Raw genomic sequence first — 21088 nt, forward strand, 5'->3', positions numbered from 1 at the left:
TAGCCGGTTTCTACAGAAGATTTGTCAAAGATTTTAGTACTTTGGCTGCACCACTGACTGAAGTAATCAAGAAAAACGTTGGGTTCAAGTGGGAGCAAGCACAGGAAGAAACATTCCAAGCCTTGAAAGAGAAACTCACCAATTCACCAGTTTTTTCTCTCCCTGACTTTTCTAAAACATTTGAAATATAATGTGATGCATGTGGTGTTGGTATAGGTGTTGTGCTTATGCAGGAGAAGAAACCTGTAGCTTTCTTTAGTGAAAAGCTTGGAGGGGCTACTCTAAACTATCCAACGTATGACAAAGAGCTCTATGCGCTTGTGAGGGCCTTGCAAACATGGCAACACTATCTTTGGCCAAAGGAGTTCGTCATTCACACTGATCATGAGTCTCTCAAACATCTCCAAGGACAACAGAAACTGAACAAGAGACATGCTAGATGGATTGAATTCATAGAAACCTTTCCTTATGTGATCAAGTACAAGAAATGTAAGGAAAATATAGTTGCTGATGCACTATCTCGAAGGTATATTCTCTTAAACACTCTTGAAACCAAACTACTTAGATTTGAACATATCAAAACTTGATATGCCACTGATTCTGATTTTAAGGATATATATGCTTCTTGTGAGAAGTTTGGTAGTGGTAAATATTTCAAGAATGATGGTTTTCTCTTCTTTGAAAATAGACTATGTGTGCCTAACTCTTCTTTGAGAGAACTATTTGTCAAGGAAGCTCACGCAGGTGGACTTGGAGGACATTTTGGCGTGGGTAAGACAATGAAAGTAATGCAAGATCACTTCTATTGGCCACACATGAGAAGAGATGTAGAAAGAGCTTGTGTAAGGTGTGTCACTTGCAAACAGGCTAAGTCCAAAGTCCAAAACCACGGTCTGTATACTCCTCTACCCATTCCTTTGCATCCATGGCATGACATCTCAATGGATTTTGTTGTTGGATTACCTAGAACTAAAACTGAAAAATATTATGTGTTTGTAGTTGTGGATAGGTTCTCTAAGATGGCCCATTTTATTCCATGTCATAAGACATATGATGCTATAAATGTTGCTAGTTTGTTCTTTAAGGAAATTGTTAGACTTCATGGAATGCCTAGGACAATTGTTTCTGATAGAGACACCAAGTTTCTTAGTTTCTTTTGCAAAACCTTATGGTCTAAGTTAGGAACTAAGTTGTGTTTCTCTACTACTTGTCATCCATAGTCTGATGGGCAAACAGAAGTTGTCAATAGAACTTTGTCTACCTTGTTGCGTGCATTGATTAAAAAGAACATTAAAACTTGGGAAGAATGTTTGCCACATGTAGAATTTGCTTATAATCATGCTAAGCATTCTGCATCTAAGTTCTCTCCTTTCGAAATTGTTTATGGTTTTAATCCTTTATCACCTTTGGATCTAGTGCCTTTACCTTTGAGTGAAAGAGTTAGCTTGGATGGACAAAAGAAAGCTGAACTTGTTAAGCAGATACATGAGAAGGCACGGAGCAATATAGAAAACAAGACCAAGCTGTACGCTAAGCAAGCTAACAAAGGGAGAAAGTAGATGATTTACCTGAGGAAGGACAGATTCCCTAACGAAAGAAAATCTAAACACATGCCTAGATTAGATGGTCCTTTCAAAATCATCAGGAAGATCAACAACAATGCCTATCAACTGGATCTCTAAGATAAGTAAAATGTAAGTTCAAGCTTCAATGTTACTGATCTAGTTCCTTATCATGCAGATGAAACGGATTTGAGGTCAAATCCTTCTCAAGTGGGAGAGGATGATGTGATCTTGGCAAGCAAAGGAACTGATGCAACTAAAGAGATACAACAGCTTGTACCAGAACTTAAGGAAGGCAAAGAATGCGACTTGGTGGATGCTACAGAAGGGATGCAATCCAGTGGATACGATTCTGTTGATGCAACTGAGTGGATGCAACCCCGTGGATGCCATTATGACGATTTACACATACCACTTGGTCTGATGACTCGATCTAAGCAAGCAAGGTTGCAGCAAGCTCTTCACCAACTCCTACACACTATCCAGGGCAGTCTAGAGTGTGCTGATCCAACCACACTGGTTGTGATTCAAGCCGTCTAGCTCATTCATCAAGAGAGGTGTTGTGACTTGCACTCTTTTCCTTGGTTTGGTTTTGTCCCACTGGGTTTCCCAAACAATGTTTTTCATGAGGCTTGGACACAAAACTACACATGAGCCTCTTGATGAAACCATGCTAATTTCTTGTCCCATTTTCGTCCATGAAGAAGTATCCATAAGCCTATCTTTTAAATTTGAACTTTAGTCTTTATTTTCATTAATTATGTTGTGTTTCGAAGAAGTTTTGCATGTACAGTCTTCTTCTCTATATATTATGGACGAAATTCCTCAATAAAATCATCAAACTCTTTTCTAATAAAAATTATCTTTGAATCTTGTTTGATCAAAGCTTGTCTAGTGTATTTCAGATTCATCCTTACATTGCAAGCAAAACTCGATAGTCTGAGAGCCAATTCCGCAACTCTTAGAAGTATCATCTCAATCCACTTCTTATTTCATCATCACAATCGTTGGATGATCATTCAGGGACGTGATCAATCTATCCAGGATCACTTCAGTGTGGAAGTGTCGTATGCGACATGTTGGAGAGGGAAACAACAAGCTGTTGCGGATTTGCGTGATAGTCTCGAGGAAGGATACAAAAGATTGCCTTCTTATTTGTATATGTTAGAGAAGGTGAACCCAAATACAAAAACAAGTTTGTTATTGGATGAAAACAAAAGGTTCAAATACCTATTGGTTACGTTGGGAGCTTCTATTCAAGAGTTTGAATACATGAGGAAAGTCATCACTGTGGATGCAACTTTTCTGAAGACTGTTGAAGGTGGTGTTTTAATTATTGCCACGGCTCAGGATCCAAACCATCACCATTATCCTATAGCTTTTATTGTTGTTGATGGGGAGAAAAAGGTAAGCTGGAATTGGTTTTTCACAACTCTGAAAATTGTTATACCGAATTCGACGAATTGGTGTTCGTTTCAGACAGAAATCCAAGTCTCATTAAAGCCGTTACTGAAGTGTATCCGATGTCTAAACATGGGTATTGTATATGGCATCTATCGCACAATGTGAAAGGTCATGTCAGATACGGCCGGACGAGGTTGCATAACAATTCATGAAAGTTGCATAAGTTTATTTAGAGGCAGAGTTTGAACAGAAGTATCAAGACTTTAGGGAGAGGTATCCATCGTGTGCTACGTATCTTGATAAAAGTGTCGATGTCAAAAAATGGGCGAAGTGTCATTTCCCCGATGCAAGGTACAACATAGACACTTCTAATTGTGCGGAATCTTTGAATGCGTTATTTGAAAAGGCACAAAAGATGTCTTTACTGCCTATGCTTGATACAGTTATTGATAAAATGGCTGAGTGGTTCAACAGACATAGGAAGGATGCAGCAGCCGGACCGTCATCTCGAAAATTGGTTCCTTTAGTGGAGAACAAAATGCATAAGAGAGTACCGAAAAGTGAAAAACTTACAGTGACTCCGCTGAACACTTTTAAGCTTGAATACAGTGTTATTGGAAAAGACGGGAAGACTTATTTGGTGGATTTGCAGAATGAAACGTGCAGTTTAACGATGTTTGATATAGATAGATACCCATGTGTCCATGCAATAGGCGCTGCCGTTAAGTGTTAGAAGCATGATTAACCAATAGAGTTGAGTGACATGTATGATATAATCTCACATTATTACTTGATTAGTATGTGGGCTTTGGTGTATCGAAAGACTATATATCCAGTCCCTCATATGTCTGATTGGATCATTCCAAAAGAAGTCGAGGAAAAGTGCCCCTTACCACCATACTATGAAAAAAGGGAAGAACTCAGAAAAAAGGTTTCCTTCGGCAGGAGAAAGGCGGCTCCATCCTAATAAGTATGTGCCGAATAGGAATTTGGGTCGCTGGTTCAACTGCTCGCAGGGAACATAAGGATCGCATGGAACACAAGGAACACATGGATCACAAGGGACTCAAGGATCGCAAGGAACAAAAATGACTGAAGGTACACATGGATCACAAGCAATTTAAGGAACACATGGAACTCAAGGAAAACTTTGTGAAACCTGCGTTATATTATTGTTAAACTTGGTGAAAACCTGCGTTATATTATTGTAAAACTTGGTGAAACCTGCGCTATATGATTGTAAAACTTTGTGAAACCTGCGTTACGTGACTGCGTTGTATGATTGTACAACTTGGTGAAACTTCCTTATATTATTGATGATTTATATTTCACTTCGATCATGTTTCTGGCACTTTAGATCACAGTACTTATTCGATCACGTTACTTATTCATAGTTCTGAAATCCGGATCACGTTAACTGGAAATTTTTAATATCTGGATCACATTTTCTAATAATCGGGGAGGAAATACATTGTTATGATAGATTTTTTTCGTGGACATTATTTTATTTTATTTTTTTGTCAACAAACGGCTATTCTATTACTCAAACATGAGGTGGTCTGGGTAGCCAGACCGGAATAGAACAACCAATAAAACAAAGAGATCTGTGAAAAGATCGAGCATTCCTAGCTAAAGAATCAGCAATTTCATTCTGTGTTCTTGGCACGTAGGTGATCTTGAAGTCCGAATAACACATGAGGATGATTTGAATGGCTTCCAGCTCCGTTGAAAACTTTGGCCAGGCTTGGGGTTCCGTTATCATAGCTATCAGGTCCTTGCAATATGTACCAAAGTGTTGGCAGTTTGAATGTTGGAGCATACTTTCCAATGCCCATTTTAATGCTTCCAATTCCGAGTGTAGTGCTGTCTCCCGTCTCCTCAAATTCCGTGTTCCCATAAGTTGGATCTTTCCCGTATTATCCTTCCATACCCAACCAATTCCACTGAATAGATCTGTGGATGTCCAAGAGCCATCCACCATGCACATATTATTCAAGCTTAAGGCTTGTATCACTTCAGTGTTTGGTGCCTGAGGGGGATTAGGTATAGACTCCTTAGCATTATACCAAGCCTGACATTCACTCTCTGCATACCTGACCAGTTCCAGAGGATCCCTGTCAATCCCTCTGAATAACTTATCATTCCTCGCCTTCCAGATGTACCAGATTATCCAGGGATAAGGGTCTCTATCACCTTCTGGCCTTCTAATAGTATTTTTCCTCCAGAAAAGGTAGTCCATATTGGCGTACAAACTCGATATGGGGAAAGTTTGGGGGTTTGACGGCGTAGATGATAGCTCCCATGCTTGTAACGCTGGGGGACATTCAAAGATCGCATGGGTTACATTTTCCTCTGGCTCTCCACATCTTGGGCAGTAATCATCACACCGCAGATTACGACGTATTAAGTTCCTTGTTACTGCAACCTGCCCCGAAATTAATTGCCATATAAGATGGCGAATTTTCTGAGGAGCGTTCACTTTCCAAGCAAAGGCTTGAAGTTCGGTGATGCTAGGTTGTTTGACTTCAGCTTCCTCCTCCGCATCCAATATATTTGTAGCAACCCAATACCCAGACTTAACCGTGTATTGGCCGTTTTTAGTATAGCTCCAGCAGAAAGAATCTCTGCGATGTGTTGGGCTTATGGCCAAACTCATAATCAGCTGTATATCCTCTTGCTCAACATACTGTGCCAGTATCCTAGCATCCCACTCCTTTGATTCCGAACTTATAAGACTACTTACAAGCATCTTTGGATTTACGACTGGCACCCTAGGGCGGGCCGGCCTAGCTGGCGTCGAGGGAATCCACAGATCCTGCCAGACATTGATTTCATATCCTGAGTGCACTTTACTCCTAATACCCAAAAGCAAAAGCTTCTTCGCTGCTGATATACTCGTCCACACGTAGGATGGACATTATTTACATTGTGCGATTAGAAAAGTTATATATATCAGGAAATCAAAATTATTTTTACATGTCCAGATTAGAAATGCATATAGAAAACATAATATAGCTGGTATAACTATAACACTAATCATCTAAGTACAGTAAAACTAAAACAATTGCAAATAACAGAAAAGTAAAACTGTAAAGGTTTTTGTATAACTACAAACTATGTGAAACTATAAGCACATAAACTTTTTTCCACCGAGCTTTTCGAATTTTTCCACCCATTTTTTTGAGTTTTGACTCTCCCCAAAAATCGATGCGGAATCGAATCGACTCCTTTTTTTTTGTTTCCCCCATTCATTTATCCACTATTCAGTCTCTCTCTAGATTTCTCTTCTCTCTCGAGATTTCAGATTTCTCTTCAAACCCTCTCTTCTCGAGCTTTCTTCTTTCTTCCTAACTCGGATACTCAGAATCATGACTCATCCATATGAGGAGGACAGGGAGATGAAGGCGTTGAAGGATGACATCGACATGCTTGACTTCGTGATGGATGCCGAGTGTGGGATTCCGACCAGATGCCCTTGTTGGGCGGGGGGGGGGGAATCATCAACGAGGTGTCACGGGATCTGAAGTATCAAACCGATTTTGACACTTTACCAGGGAGAAAATACTTCACTTGCAAAAATTTCGAGGTAATTTTTGGATTCTTTCGGGTTTTTTGTACAGATTTTGATACTTTCAGGTGTCCAGGAAAAGGTTCAACTGTTAAGGAAGCGTGTTGATGTGATGGCTGCAGAGATTACTGAACTCAAGTATAAGCTTAACCGTCTGAATCCTACCACTCCATGACATGCGTTCAATCCACGACATGTGTTGGCTCTTAGCAAGTCTTTCTTTTGTTGTTGTCCTTGTGGAATATCTCTGTTATTTGCTTAAGGATGATGTTGAAAGATCGGATCATGTTCCTATTATCTTATGTTATGGTATAATTGTTATCGAAGACAATCAATTTAAAAGTTTCACGAAGTAAGCCTAAGATGAAAGTTTAACTTTACACAGTTTCCAATACTTGCTCTTTTTGCTCTTTCACGAATTACTTTAGTTTCACGAAGTAAGACTAAGATGAAAGTTTAACTTTACACAGTTTCCCATACTTGCTCTTTTTTCTCTTTCACAAATTACTTTAGTTTCATGAAGTAAGACTAAGATGAAAGTTTAACTTTACACAGTTTCCCATACTTGCTATTTTTGCTTTTTCACAAATTACTTTAGTCTTACAAAGTAAGACTAAGATGAAAGTTTAACTTTACACAATTTCTCATACTTGCTCTTTTTGCTCTTTCATGAATTACTTTAGTTACACGAAGGTAGACTAAGATGAAAGTTTAACTTTACACAGTTTCTCATACTTGCTCTTTCTGCTCTTTCACGAATTACTTTAGTTTCACGAAGTAATACTAAGATGAAAGTTTAACTTTACACAGTTTCCCATACTTGCTCCTTTTGCTCTTTCATGAATTACTTTAGTTACACGAAGTTAGACTAAGATAAAAGTTTAACTTTACACAGTTTCTCATACTTGCTCATTCCCCTACTTGCTCATTCCCGTACTTTGAAAAGTTTCACCTACTTTACGCAGTTCCAATTTACTTTAGTTTGACGAAGTTGACGAAGATGAAACTGAAACTTTGAAAAGTTTCACCTACTCTAAACAGTTCTACAAATAACACAAGTCTTCGACAACAAACCAAAAAGTCCCAAACAACATAAGTCTTCAACAACAAACAAAAAAGTCATAGGGGAATTCAAGGAAGTCATACAAACCGAATATAGTTCAACCGATTACTTGTGACATTATTAAAACAACCACACACGGATTTCACAACGTCTTCTTACCTCTCTTCTTTGTCTGCTTGTTCTTTCTACATGTCTTCATCTTCTTGGCTGCCTTCTTCTGGGCTGCTGCCTCCTTCTGAGCTGCCTTCTTCTCAGCTGTGTTCTTCGTCTGCTTCTTTTCACCTCCCTTCTGCTTGGCGTCCTTCTTCTGGGCTGCCTCCTTCCGAGCTGCCTCCTTCTGAGCTGCCTCCTCTTGGGCTCTTGTCCAAATGGGACTCCTCCCCCTACCGCAAACCTTCGGCTGTTTCGAAGGAAGTAATTCTTTTCCATCATCTTTTCTCGCCCTTTTCTTTTTGTTCTTCTCAGTATTTTCCTTCTCAAGCATCTCAGTCTCGAGCTGCTCAGCCGCTGCAGACATCTCTGCAGTACATGTCGTCATCACCATTCACTACAAGAAAATAATTATATTGTGACAAATTTTTTTGTCACAATGAGCATAATTTCGTAACAATATAATTATTGTGACAGAATTGTGACAAGTTATGAACGGTTACAATAAGAGCGTCACAAATTTTCATCGTAACAAAAAACGTCATAATTTGTAACAAAATTATTTTGTAACTAGTTTGTTAGTAACAGTGATGAAAATCAGCAGTAACAACAGCGTTACAATTATTGACGAAAAAAATCGTCTTAAAATTGTCTCCTTTGGAGACGATTAGACAGTGCAGGTTCTGTAGCAGAATACAACGAAAGTTTAGTAACATATTGTTACAAATAGAAACTACAACGTCATCACCAATCCGTAACACTTTCATCCATCAAATTATTTGACTATTACAATTTTTAATTCCGTCAATTCATTATTACTAAAAATCCAGTCACATTTTTGTCACAGCTCACAGATTTTCTTAGCCTTCTCTGTTAGCTACTAATAGTGAAAATAGTTTAGAGTCTTACAACATTTTGGCTATTTTTATTATTTATGAATGTTTTCAGAAATATACAATCCATACATAGAAACATACATCATAATACAATAGATTTTAAGTCATGATAAATATTAACAAAAAAGACAAAAATCATAGCAGAAAAAAAACTAAACGAAGACGGAGATCCCAAAAGTAGATGAAAACCATTGTGAAGATTCATCAAGGCATGTCTTCTTAATTATCTTCATAGTTCCTTTGTCAAGAGAAATTGTTGTGTATTACACGAAAAGAATCCCGATCTTATTAACCGACGTATTACATAGCTCTTATTGTCATCATCACCATCTCCAAATTATGCCTTGTCCTTTTCAGTCCTCTCTCATACAAAAGCACATTCACAATTCGAAGTTACATCTACAGTTGACAAACAAACAAATTAGAGAAGGATGAATAACCAAAGAAAGTTGGCATATGAAAAGAAAAATCCGAAAGTAAGAAATCGTTTTGACTTTCAGAACAATAAGCTGTTTAAATAATTGATTGCGAAAATATACACCTAAATCAGGAGATTAGCCACACGTAATGTACTCTTTGAAATCATGAAAAGTTCATAGAAAAATGAAGGACGGCTTTAATTTTGTGTGAGAAGAGTTTTTAGGGTAAAACTGAAAGAGAGGATGTCGGCCTTCCCATTTGAAGTGTAGGAGGAGTTATTAATTTATTTATATATATACGGTGTATTAGTTGAAATATTAGGGTATTAGATGAGGATGGTAACAACCCAAATTTAAATCCTCTTTTACCGGGATTCTTGATTCTCCTATTAAGTTTTGAAAATAAGTAGGTTTTGTTTTGGTTTTCTTTCCTCTTTCTTTAAATGATTAGATATTTATTATTTTTACTCTGTGTAGATCTTCATCCTAGTAAGTGAAAACTGATTCCTTGACAAAAAAAAACATTATGAGTAATATAATTCTCGAACAAATATAACTCTTTAGTTTAATATTGCTAACTTTGGCTAGAACAAGAATTTATAGTGTTAGTTGAACATTAGCATAAACAACACTGGATCATCACTTTCACAGTTTCACGTTACATTGTAGTGAAACCCAAATTATTGGTTAAGAAATTCTATACCTCTCTTACATGTATCTTGATTGCTGAGTCAACCACATATACTATACATTACATATTACACTATACTCACGACTATGCTAAAACGTTTCCAGTTTAAAATAAGATACTTACTATATTGTTTAGTCATAACTTATAAAAAAATGCCAGTTATAATTTTTTACCAATTCGTCACAAATATTTAGTATTTCTTGTCACAATATGAGACTTACCATTCCATCACAGATTCGTCACAATTACCACCGTAAATATAGTCACAAATATGTCACGGTTAATACGTTATTTATTATCGTCACTCTTAGGTAAACAATTGCGACAAAAATTGATTACTACTTAGGACGTCACAATATTGTGACAAAACAGCTACGAAGTTGTGACATAGAAAAATTAGTCACCTATCGTCTCCAAAATGTCACAGATTTGTGACAAATAATTTTTGTCACAAAGTTTTGTCACAATATCTATATTTTTTTGTAGTGATTACCATGTTCACTCTGCACTTGGTTTGGAATAGCAAGAACACTATCATCCTTAGAACCACCATCTTTATGTGCCTCCGATAATGTATCACCACCATCTTCCTCCGACGGAGTATCACTACCATCTTCCTCTGGCGGATTATCACTACCATCTTGGTCGAACGGATTATCACTTTCCCCTTCCGACGACAGTTCCCTCATTCCGGAAACACTTACCCTAAGACTTTTCACTTCGTTTTCTACAAGAGTTAGCCGGTCAGACAATGACTTGACTTTTTTGTTAACTTCCTTCGTACCATCCGAGATTGCATTCATAAGCCAACCTTCCATCGCTGTTAAAGGCTCAACTCCAGGAGCCTCCACCGAATATGCATCAGTCTGTCCAGATTTGGCATTATTGGATCCTCCTCCAATAGCAGGAATGGTGGGACCTTCAACCTGAGCTGTACGAGCCGCAAAATCGATACCAAACTGCTCTTCAAAAAAAACTTGTTTCTTCCCTTTCTGTATTATCTTGGTCCAACGATCGACTGATGCACCACGTTGTCATCGGCCCCACAACTTTCCTTGCCCATCCCTATGCTTTCCAGAAGTTCCTTCTCAGCTGCTGTTGCTACCAAGATACTCGCAATATCATGTGCCAAATACACATAAAACATTACTTACCTTAGTTTCACCAAGTTTTCATAAGTCTCTTCTCCTTGTTTCGACTACACATAAAACATCAATTACCTTACTATCACCAAGATTCATGTTCACTGCATTCAAACTGAATGCCTTGGTTCCACCTTTGCCTTTGTACTGCATCTTGCACGTCCACGGGCAACCAGGGCGTGTACCCAGGGCGTGCACCATTCACACTTTCTCGGAAATGGTTCCTCAAGCTTGGAATTGCCTCAAGCGCCAACAACTACGAACACAACAAAAAGACATTCCCATAAACTTAACAATAAGACAATTAAGTACAATAGAGCTTAATAATACCTCCAAAGGAATAGGAAAGCTTGTAAAAACCCAACTCGTTGGCACAACCGTGTCGCATTTCTCCAAGAAGCTAGAGACATCCTTCAAGTTATGTTCGAATGCATACCGCCCCCAAGGGAACTTTATACACGCATCTAGGTCATCAACAACAGTTTCTACTTCACTTGATTCCTTCTCTTCCACTTTATCACTTGATTCCTTCTCTTCCTCTTTCTCATTTGCATTTTCTTCGCTTTCATCTGCATCTCGGGGACTTTGCTCTGTTCCCGCGGCGACAGATTTGTCGATGGTGCTTGGGTTTGCTTAATCCCTACTTGCTTCTCCTGATTCTGGAACCATCGTCGTTTCTTCTCCTCCTACATTACTCGAGCTGTCTTCTTTCGCCTTTGGATCGTCTCGATTCAACATTTTTTAGGTTTTGATTCTCGATTGAGGATTTGCGATTGGGTAGGGTTTTCAGAATTTCAAGAAAAAGACGAATGGTCGAGACAGGAAGAAATGAGTTAGAGACAGTGAAACCTTGCCTTATTATTATTTTTACAAGTTCATTTATTACTTTACTTTTCAACCTCAATTTTCAACCAATAAGGAGAAGAAAGGGGAAACGTATTCGATATTTTTTAATTACTGGAAGTGTGTATCCGATTTTGTTTGGTTGGTATTAGGTTCGGGTTTGGATGGTGCTAGGTAGAATTGTAATTATATAAGTTTCTCTTGTTTTCGTTGTTTTTTACCAAATTTTCCTATTTAAATAAAAAATTAATAAATCATTAAAAAAGGGAGGAGTACTCGAGAATACGTTTTTTTGAGGAGCACTGGAGCAATTAATTCAATAAATTATGTAAAATAACTACCTGATGATCAGGTCCTGATCATCCAAGAGCAGGCATATTGACCCCATTAATTCACCACTTTTCTTTACATTCTTAGCTTCCCGAAACCAGAGTACGGCCATGACAATGGTTCGAGTACAACGCTTTGGTTCCATCTCGGAAAGAGATATCTGGGAAGCAGCCATAGTTCGAGCATTTCTAATATTTGAGTAGAGAGGAGCGTTGAATTTGTAAAAACCATCAAGCTGGCGATGCCTATTTTTAGGTCTGATAGGGGGAAGAAGCCGAAGAGGAAGGAGGTGGTGAAGTAATAAGACGTAGTGGGGATCGACTTAACTGAGATTGAATGGTAGGTTTAATGGCTTCGTTTTTAGTTCGGTGATCTGTTACTCAGGTCTACGAAACGGCCAAGAGAATGAGATTAAGGATTTTTCAACGTCGGCAGAGGAGACGATGAAAATAATTTTGACTGGACTGATTAAAAAATGAGTTGAAATTAGTTCTAACTATGGACTCGCAGCCCATTTGAGCCCAAATGTAAGAATTATGAAATCACAAAACTTGTAAATAACAAAAACGTTGGTTAATACTTAATTCTAAAAGACTTACGTGGCACTCTCTCCTTCTTAGCACGCTGACGCGGCAGCATGAGAAGAGACTCTCTTCTTCTTTATATATATAGATAGATAGATAGATCTATTTCATACTATTTTTAATGTGATTCTAGTACTTAATAAGTATATTCAGTAAAAACATTCAATATTATTCTTAATATTTCAAATGATGTTTGTAAGAAAAAAAAATAGAGTGCACTTTGTGTAGAGCTCTATTAATGAACAAAAATGCACTTGCTTTTTTTCGAACACAACACACACTTGCTTTCGAACCACCAATTATATATAGCGGTATGAGTCGAAATCCGCGATGGACAAAAAATTCTTTAATAAATTGCAGTTAAAATAGTTATATGGTAAATATGTTTTTATTCATTTTAAATATATATACTCATTTCGGAATTTTGCTACTACTAAGCGATTTCGAAATATTAAAGTTTTTTTTGCGTTGTTGATAAAATTATATAACTATTTATTTTTATTCAAAATATCTCTTCCATCACTATTAAATAAACATTACTAATATTTTGTGGATCACAATTGTAATAACTCTTTAATATTTTTAACCGAATAATAGAGAAATAAACTGAGCATAAAACATATGAACTGAAATTAATATTTTGACATAAAGTATCTCAAATATAATCAATTCTGTTCTTTTCTTCTAGTATTTGGTTATATATTGTTCAAGTTTATTTAGTATTTGTTTCATACTATTCTTAAAGTGATTCTCTTACTTAATAAGTATTATTAGTAAAAACATTCAATACTATTATTCTTAATAAGTATATTTTATATAAATTTGAATTTTTGTTTCTTTTAAATATTAGTAGTTACAATTATGAAATAAAGGATATATATATATATATATATATATATATATATATATATATATTTGAATATTTAAACTATAAAAATAAAAATTAGTATGAAATTATGAATAAACAAACAAATTCAATTTATAACTGTATTAATATATTTATTTTACATTATATTTTTTATCAAAACTGCATTATCTTTTTAATCAAATTCACACTATTTTTTTTAATTAAAACTGTATTTATCGCGCAAAACTGATTAACCGTTGTTGCACCGCATCACACTTTAATTACACCCAATTTATTTTACCAAATCTGTCGTTACCATTCAAACCTTCGTTTCTAACCCTGGTAGAATTTTCTGTTAGCCACGAATGCATTAATTTTATACAAAAAGTATGAAATATTCACAGGAGAAACATGGCTATAAATAGTTATGTTTTTGGTACCAAATATTTATGACAAGGTAGAAAACTAATCATGATTTTGTCACAAAATAATTAGTAACTACTGATATTTATAGTAAAACTAGTGGTTTTCCGGTGCTACGCGCCAGATTCGTATGTTTTATTCTTAAATGAATTTACAATTTATTTTATTGTCTTTGTAAAACAAATATGTTCAAAAATATGAAAATGAGAAAATATGTTGAAATAATGATTTTTTATGATCTATTTGATAGTGGTTAGCGACCATAGTGTATAAATTTTTCTAAAGTTGCTTAGTTCAAAGTGAAATATCATAAGTGACTGATCAATTCAATAAAAATAGAATTAAAAGCTGATAGTCGTAACAAAGTTAATTTAGTTGAAATTTAAACATAAAGTACAATTGATATTTTAGAAGGAAAATATGTAAATTTGTTTTTGTGATTATCATCTTTGAAGGAAGAAAAAAATTTGTTTCATCCTAATAAAGTAGTAACAATCCTCACATACTCAAAGATGTGGCAATTTTTTGGGGCCTCCATTGTGGCAGTATAGGTTAAATGCTTTGTCTTCAAAGGGATCATGAATCTAGTAAGTGAATTATTAATCATACTCAAGCATTGATTGGACTTAAATTGACTATCTTCCCAGTACAGCTTATCGAAATATTTTTCTCCTTCTTCAAAATTTCCTCTTTAATTTTGACATTTTGTTTAACATTTGTCTTTTAATTTTGATTATATATTATGTGCAAATTTACTTAGCTGTTTTCTTAATCATTTTTGGGTACTGTTGTTGGATGTTATGTTATATAACTTCAGTCTCTGTTAAATAAGTTTTTCTAATACAATTATTATGCTAGAAGTTATGTTCTACTAGTGGTTTGTCCGCGCTTCGTGCAAATTTTTTACCATTTTGTATAATTTTCTTCTTAATTTTTGTTGTTAAATAGAGTAGAACATCTATAAGTTAATAGTCCATAAATTAATAATCTCTATAAATTAATAAATTTCGCCGGTCCAAACTTGTGTCGGTTCAAAATTTGACACAAATCAATAAAATTATAAGATAATATTTTTTTAGAAAATTCTATGTAAAATATGGTCCCATTAAAATTATAAATTAATAATTTATATGTATACATATTTTATATAAGTAAGAACCTATTTTTATACTATTTGTTTTTTTCATTTACAATGGAATTATCTTTATATTCTCTTATCACCTAATATATTTTTGATAAGATTTAGTAATATTATATCTAAAAGCATATTTAAGTTCCATGCAATCTATATTATATACACCAAATAATATAATAAAATTAATATAAATGTCAAATTTAATAAAAGTAACAATTAATATCTATAAACTAAAATCAAATATTTTTCTTATCTTAGAATAAACATATCTTAAAATAAGAAATCTAAATAATGAAACTTTTGTAAATTAATATTTCTATAAATTAATAAAATTTCAAAGTCCCAACATTTTTAATTTTTAGAGGTTCTAATGTATCATTGTTTTGATTGAAAATTAACTCTTAGAGTTGCTAATTGCGTTATGCCAAAGATGTAATGACCCACATTCTGGCCCAATGAATTCAGGTCGAGGCCCAAACCTATCCCCAGAAGTCCATAGTATTTTCTATAAAAAACTCGCTCTCCACTTTGTTTTATTCACCAAGAAAAGGTTAGAGAGAAAGAGTTAATGGGAGAAATGGGGAATTGTTGCAGAACCTGAGCCACCACCAGAGTTCAGCAGAGCTTTCTCTCGCCGTGACGATGTCGAGCTCGCCACCACCGTTAACTGCCCAAGGTAACACCGGAAACCACATGCATTAGCTTCAGTTTCGGGTCCGTTTAGTAAATCGCCCATAACTTCCTCACCGTTGAGAATTTCGTGCATGCAAGACCACCATCGTGCTCATCTCGTCGAGACGAAGCCATACACACCAACCACGCCGCAATCGGAGCCCGGACAAACCACTAGAGCCTCCTGAAGTTTCACCTCTGCGTGAGCGTGAAACGCACGTGCTGTCGCAGTCCGCCGGAGCCACCGCGCATTCCGGCCACACACCACCGTCTCCGACCAACGTCCACCGGAACTGCCGTGCCCGGCCACCATCCGTTCGCTGCCGAGAAACTGCCGCCGCATCACCGCCTCTCCGCCATCGCCGCTGTTGATTTTCCGGTAGGCAGCTGCCACCCTCCGCCGTCGCCGCCGGTGACTATTGCCGGCGACTCGCCAACTCCGCCGAGTCGACCCGGTGAGTCAACTCGGTGACTCGGTCAACCGGTTGGTTTTGACTGGTTTAAATTGATTTAGGGTTGGTTAGGTTATACCGCCCGTTAAAATCAATTCGAATTCGGTTGGAATTGATTTCGGTTGAGTAAATTTTTTAATCTACCCAAAAATGATTAAGAAAACAGCTAAGTTGATGGTTAAGATAAACCAGATGGTCCAATTGGAATTGATTTCGGTTGAGTAAAACCGGTTGGTTTAAATCAATTCCAATCTGGTCAAGGGTTGACCGGCTTGGGACAGAGTTGACCGGGTTGACCTTTGACCAACGTGTTGACTTTTTCGTAGATTTTGACCAAACCTGTTTTAAACCGTTCGAAAGCCGTCTTGACTTAGAATTTTGCTCTGATTTCAGATTTAGAGTCTATTTGAGCAGCTGGAGTTCATAGATACCACATTTCTCTATTGCTAAGGTGAGGGTTTATTCCCGAACTTCTCGTACACGGCTTAGGACCTAGAATAAGTACAACTTATTTCTAATTTGTTCCGTCTGTTTGAAATTGAGTCTGTCATTACTTGTTTAGTTATTAGGTTCCTTGCTTAAACCGGAATTAGGATGTTAGGGGATTCAACATTGATTGCTTCGCTTAATGTAAATTCTTAGTTAGAATTGTTTTTGCCGGGTACAGAGACAAACTTCTGTATGCCAGAATGTATGAGAGGCTACGGCCAGTTAGTCGACCAGCAGGACCATAGTCTGGTGTGGTCGATAAATCGTCTGAGGGCGGTGACACCGAGCACTCTCTCTCGGAAGTGTTTGTTTAGCCCGTTAGTGGGCAGCGAGTGCGCAACTCGCTAGAATCATTGCTTATTGTTTGGGTACTTTAGGTGTCGTGTTTGACATGTATTAGAATTAAATTATATCTATTCGGAGTGCTATGTCCGGGTTCATGGACTTGTAGCATCCCATACCTCATTGGGCGATTTCTCTTTCGCTCACCCCTCACTCTTCCCCCCCTTTCAGGTGAGACCGACGAGGAGGAATGATTATCGGACTGGTGCTATTGGGCTTTTGGGCTTCTATCGCTTTTATCTTTATCGGGCTTTTAGGCCTTTGGAATTTTATCGTTTACTTATTTTAGCTTAGTCACTTACTTTTTTTTTTTTTACAAAACAAAGTATCAGAGTCTTGAAAGTTGAATTCATATTATTGTAACTGTACATAAGAGTTTGTGATTACATACTTAGTGATTCTTGTATATCTGTCCAACAAAGTTTCAATGGCTTAGTGGTAACTGTCCTATATGTATGTGATACTAACCCGGGTTTGATCATTTCCTTTGCATTGTTTTTTTCATTTTTTACGAAAAAAATAATAAATCAGATGATGTGGCAACTTTGAACTCTCTGATTGGTTGATTTTTCTATCCTACATGGACACTTTTTCCATGGCTTATATTTGCCTTTTAGTATTGTATTTATATTTATTTTAAGATATTTTTAGTGTTTTTGTTACTTTACTACATATGATACGTGTGTTTTTGTTTTTATGTTAGTTTGATTTACTAGAGGTGGAGCTCCGCGCAAGCGCGGAGATGTTAAAAAATATATGTATTGTTCTAGTTTAAAATGTTATAGAAGGTGGAGTCAAGTAGTTTGCTTAGTATAATTGTAGTGATTATCAGAAGAGATGTATAAGAAGAAGAGAAAATATGTCTTTTTTTTTTTTTGTAACACGAAGAGAAAAGATGTCTAAATTCATATTAATGCATATGTATAATTTAGTCAAACCCTTTTTAACTACATAAGCAAAAATGTCTAAACCACACAAAAATCTGAAACAAAACTGCAGAAGCAAAAATGTCCAAACCATATTAATGTCTGTGTAGTACATATAAGAAACATAAAAGAAATGTGCTTAGAAGATCATAGTGAGACATGAAACAGAGATGTTATGGTATCTCGATTTTCAACAAAATGTGCGCATTTATAGTAATCTTTTTCACAGCATCTAAGCATAACTATAAAAGCTTGAAGTGTAACCACAACCACATCGACTTGGGGATGATGAACTGAGACATTTGCGATCTGGTCCACCACATGCTTGAAATTCAAACGCTGTCAATTCCCAGTTAGATAATAGTCTTAGTTAGAGATTTTTTCCTTCGTCATCTTGATTTCAACCTTAACTTCCACCTCCTCTTCAGCAGTATTCAAACCGTCTCTTTCTTCCTGAGACTTCTCCTTTTGGTTCGAGTTCAAGATCATCAAGAGCTTTTTCAGCTCATGTATCTTATTCTTTAACTGAAACCTCACAACCTTGAGTGGTTTTGAACTTCTTTCTAAGCCGGAGGGCTTTGGCATCTATTTCTCTTGAAACTTAGGAATTTTTCAATCCTCTTAGCATTGTGCAAGCAACGGGAACCACAGCAACCCCTCCCCACTCTTAGTTCTTTCATACTGCTTTCCCGGTTCTCTTACTTCTAACAGAGTGAGCATCTAAAATTTAAAATTAAAAAATGTAGAATGCGTCGAATGTTGTTAACGCACATAAGAAAGTAAATTATCATAGTACAAAAACTAAACAGGCTTCGAAAACAACAAATCCAAGTAACGTTCATTACAATAGAACACATACTGTCACTCTTATCATGGGTCCAAGAGTATTGCAAAGCTTAGCATATTAACCAATGCAGTTACTATACGGGCTATAAATATTTAACATAAGAAACTCCCACAAGATTCAACGTACTACTTACCAGAACTGGATGTCCAATAAGACTGTTCAGAACTACAGATTTCCCAGCTCCCTGTTTCAGTAAGCAAAAATAAATCAGTTTAGTCTGAACACAAGACAGAGCTACACTTCCGAACTACCCAAGTTATTGGTACCTCCATAGGGCTGGTCATGCACAAAGCCAACTGGAAAACAAAATCTTTCCCTCCAAGTTCTGCAAGGCATTGTGCCGACACCACCGTTCACCTGCAGTTCAATTACAATCAGATCCCGACTAATCTAGGTAAGGTCAAAACGGGAACAATTACGTATATCAACTTCTGCAATTTGAGATCTACAGGAAAGTGAGAGAAGTAACCTTTGCGAGAAGGAAGCAAAAGCAAGTATTGGTCTACGGTTAAATCTAAGAAACCTATGCGTGAGAAAATCGGAGAAGCCTACGAAAGAGCAACTCAAAGAAGCTTACCTGCTAGGATCACATCGGGAGCTTAAGAGAGAGAGAGATGGCGCTGCAGATAGGGGAAGAGTAGCAAACGGCGCTGCAGTTTTTTCTTTTCTTCTGACTGGTGTGTGAGATTCTATCAATTAACAGAGAATGGTTGTGAAGATTCAGCCAATCATCAACCCTCTCCGTTTTATAGGTTTGAAGAGATGTCGTCATTGCTTCTGAGTTAAATGACGAAAAACTTAACTTGTAAATCAAGAGAATACATTGAATGATAGGGAAGATTAAGAGTTTGGAGAAAAAATGTTTGGTGCTTGCAGAGAAGACGACGAAGATAAAGAGTCTAAGAATAAAAAAGGAAAAAACCTAAATGACCAGAACACTAAACGCTGTGTTTAATAACATAGCCAAACATTAATAGAACTGAAATCATACCGAATAATTTAAAAATCAACGCGAAAACACAATCACCAAACCAAACCTAGACGACTGTGGGCCCCATTATCATTAAAAAACGCTGATGTGGGCACTCTCAGAAGAGAGGAAAGTGTCCCATTATATATAAGATTTCTTGAATTGAATTCAAAAGCTCTTTGAGATTCCCCCAATTACTCCATTGATAACTATATCGGCAGATGTCCATAATCGAGATTTGTCTAAGTATCTTAAGTTTAGGTTGGAAGGGAACAAAAAAAAACAAATTAACGAACTTGAGACTCATGATGGGATTGCAAGGCATGAAGATAAGTCAGAGAAGAACTTGTCAAATATATTATTGGAGGAAACTCAATAAGACTAAGTGTTGCCCTGTGTTTTAGTTAGTTACATAACTCCATAACTATGGGATTTTGATTCATGTATATCTTAAAGAGGTTCTTAAAAGAGAAAAAAATACAAACTTAATTGGTCGTAGATGACACCAAAATATAAAGATGCAGCATTTGAGATTTGAAATGTAAAGGACAAGATAATATAGAATACAATCATTCCTTAGGAAAACCGTGAATATATTTCAAACCATTGAAAATAAGAGCAAATAATTTTTAAAAATGTGAAACTTTCTGTGATTTTTGATCAAGATAACATACCATGAGAAGAACAAAGAAAGAAGAGGATGATTGAAAAATTATATGTTCTGTTCGTCTTTCTTTCTTTTACATGTCGAGGCTTTTTGTGTCAATAAAAAGTAAAAAATGTATCTCATTAAATAAAAAAGATACACCACTGATTCTTAGCCTGTTTTTTTCAGATCCTTCCCAAGAATTCTTCTTGGCTTATTATTATTGGTTTAAATAGAATACGGTTCTAGACCGGTTTAAGGGTTCTGGAATTGTCCGGTTTATTTATCTAATTATGATGTTAATCTGGTTTAGTTTTTACGGTTTAATAGTTTGTTGGTATATATAGTTGTAACAAACTTTAAGCTCATTAATGAAAATCAGAGTTTCATCGAGTTCTTGAGCTTTGCTAATACATATGGATGTCGAGGAAGAAGCAAGACCCGTTAGTACAATACATAAATTTAACTGTCTAAGGCTTCAGCATAGAAATCATTCATAAATTTCTATTTTTTTACCTCAAACCAAGCTGAAGTTGCCGTAACGACCGTAACCCGGTTTTGTTAAATAATAGTTTGGTTTTATTTATATTATTTCTTGTTTGCAAACCGTTCCTGAACCAATTGGTTTAATTTCATTCAGTTTTGATTATTATTATTAATCATATCACCTACTTATTTGTTGTCGAA

The 21088-nt window shown here is 36.3% G+C and overlaps 2 protein-coding genes across 5 annotated transcripts; one reads left to right on the top strand and one right to left on the bottom strand.

Moving 5' to 3' along the window:
* Nucleotides 1–2573: 2573 nt before the first annotated feature.
* Nucleotides 2574–3699, top strand: LOC103848296. Its single transcript, XM_009125230.1, has 3 exons — nucleotides 2574–2969; nucleotides 3042–3099; nucleotides 3200–3699. Exons 1-3 carry the CDS (start codon nucleotides 2574–2576, stop codon nucleotides 3697–3699), a joined length of 954 nt encoding a protein of 317 aa, XP_009123478.1.
* A 787-nt stretch (nucleotides 3700–4486) lies between these two features.
* LOC103848280 lies at nucleotides 4487–19604 on the bottom strand. Of its 4 annotated transcripts, none has more exons than XM_033288225.1 (4): nucleotides 19363–19604; nucleotides 19052–19142; nucleotides 18919–18969; nucleotides 4487–18642 (listed from the first exon to the last, which is right to left on the bottom strand). In XM_033288225.1, the coding sequence occupies exon 4, from the start codon at nucleotides 5713–5715 to the stop codon at nucleotides 4510–4512; it is 1206 nt and encodes a 401-aa protein (XP_033144116.1). In that variant the 5' UTR covers nucleotides 5716–18642; nucleotides 18919–18969; nucleotides 19052–19142; nucleotides 19363–19604; the 3' UTR covers nucleotides 4487–4509. The 4 variants fall into 4 exon arrangements, with proteins under 4 accessions (XP_033144116.1, XP_033144115.1, XP_033144114.1 ...); XM_033288224.1 differs by having other exon boundaries at nucleotides 4487–18658; XM_033288223.1 differs by having other exon boundaries at nucleotides 4487–18969.
* Nucleotides 19605–21088: the final 1484 nt, after the last annotated feature.

Source organism: Brassica rapa, chromosome A03 (assembly GCF_000309985.2).
Source record: "Brassica rapa cultivar Chiifu-401-42 chromosome A03, CAAS_Brap_v3.01, whole genome shotgun sequence".
NCBI lineage: Eukaryota > Viridiplantae > Streptophyta > Magnoliopsida > Brassicales > Brassicaceae > Brassica > Brassica rapa.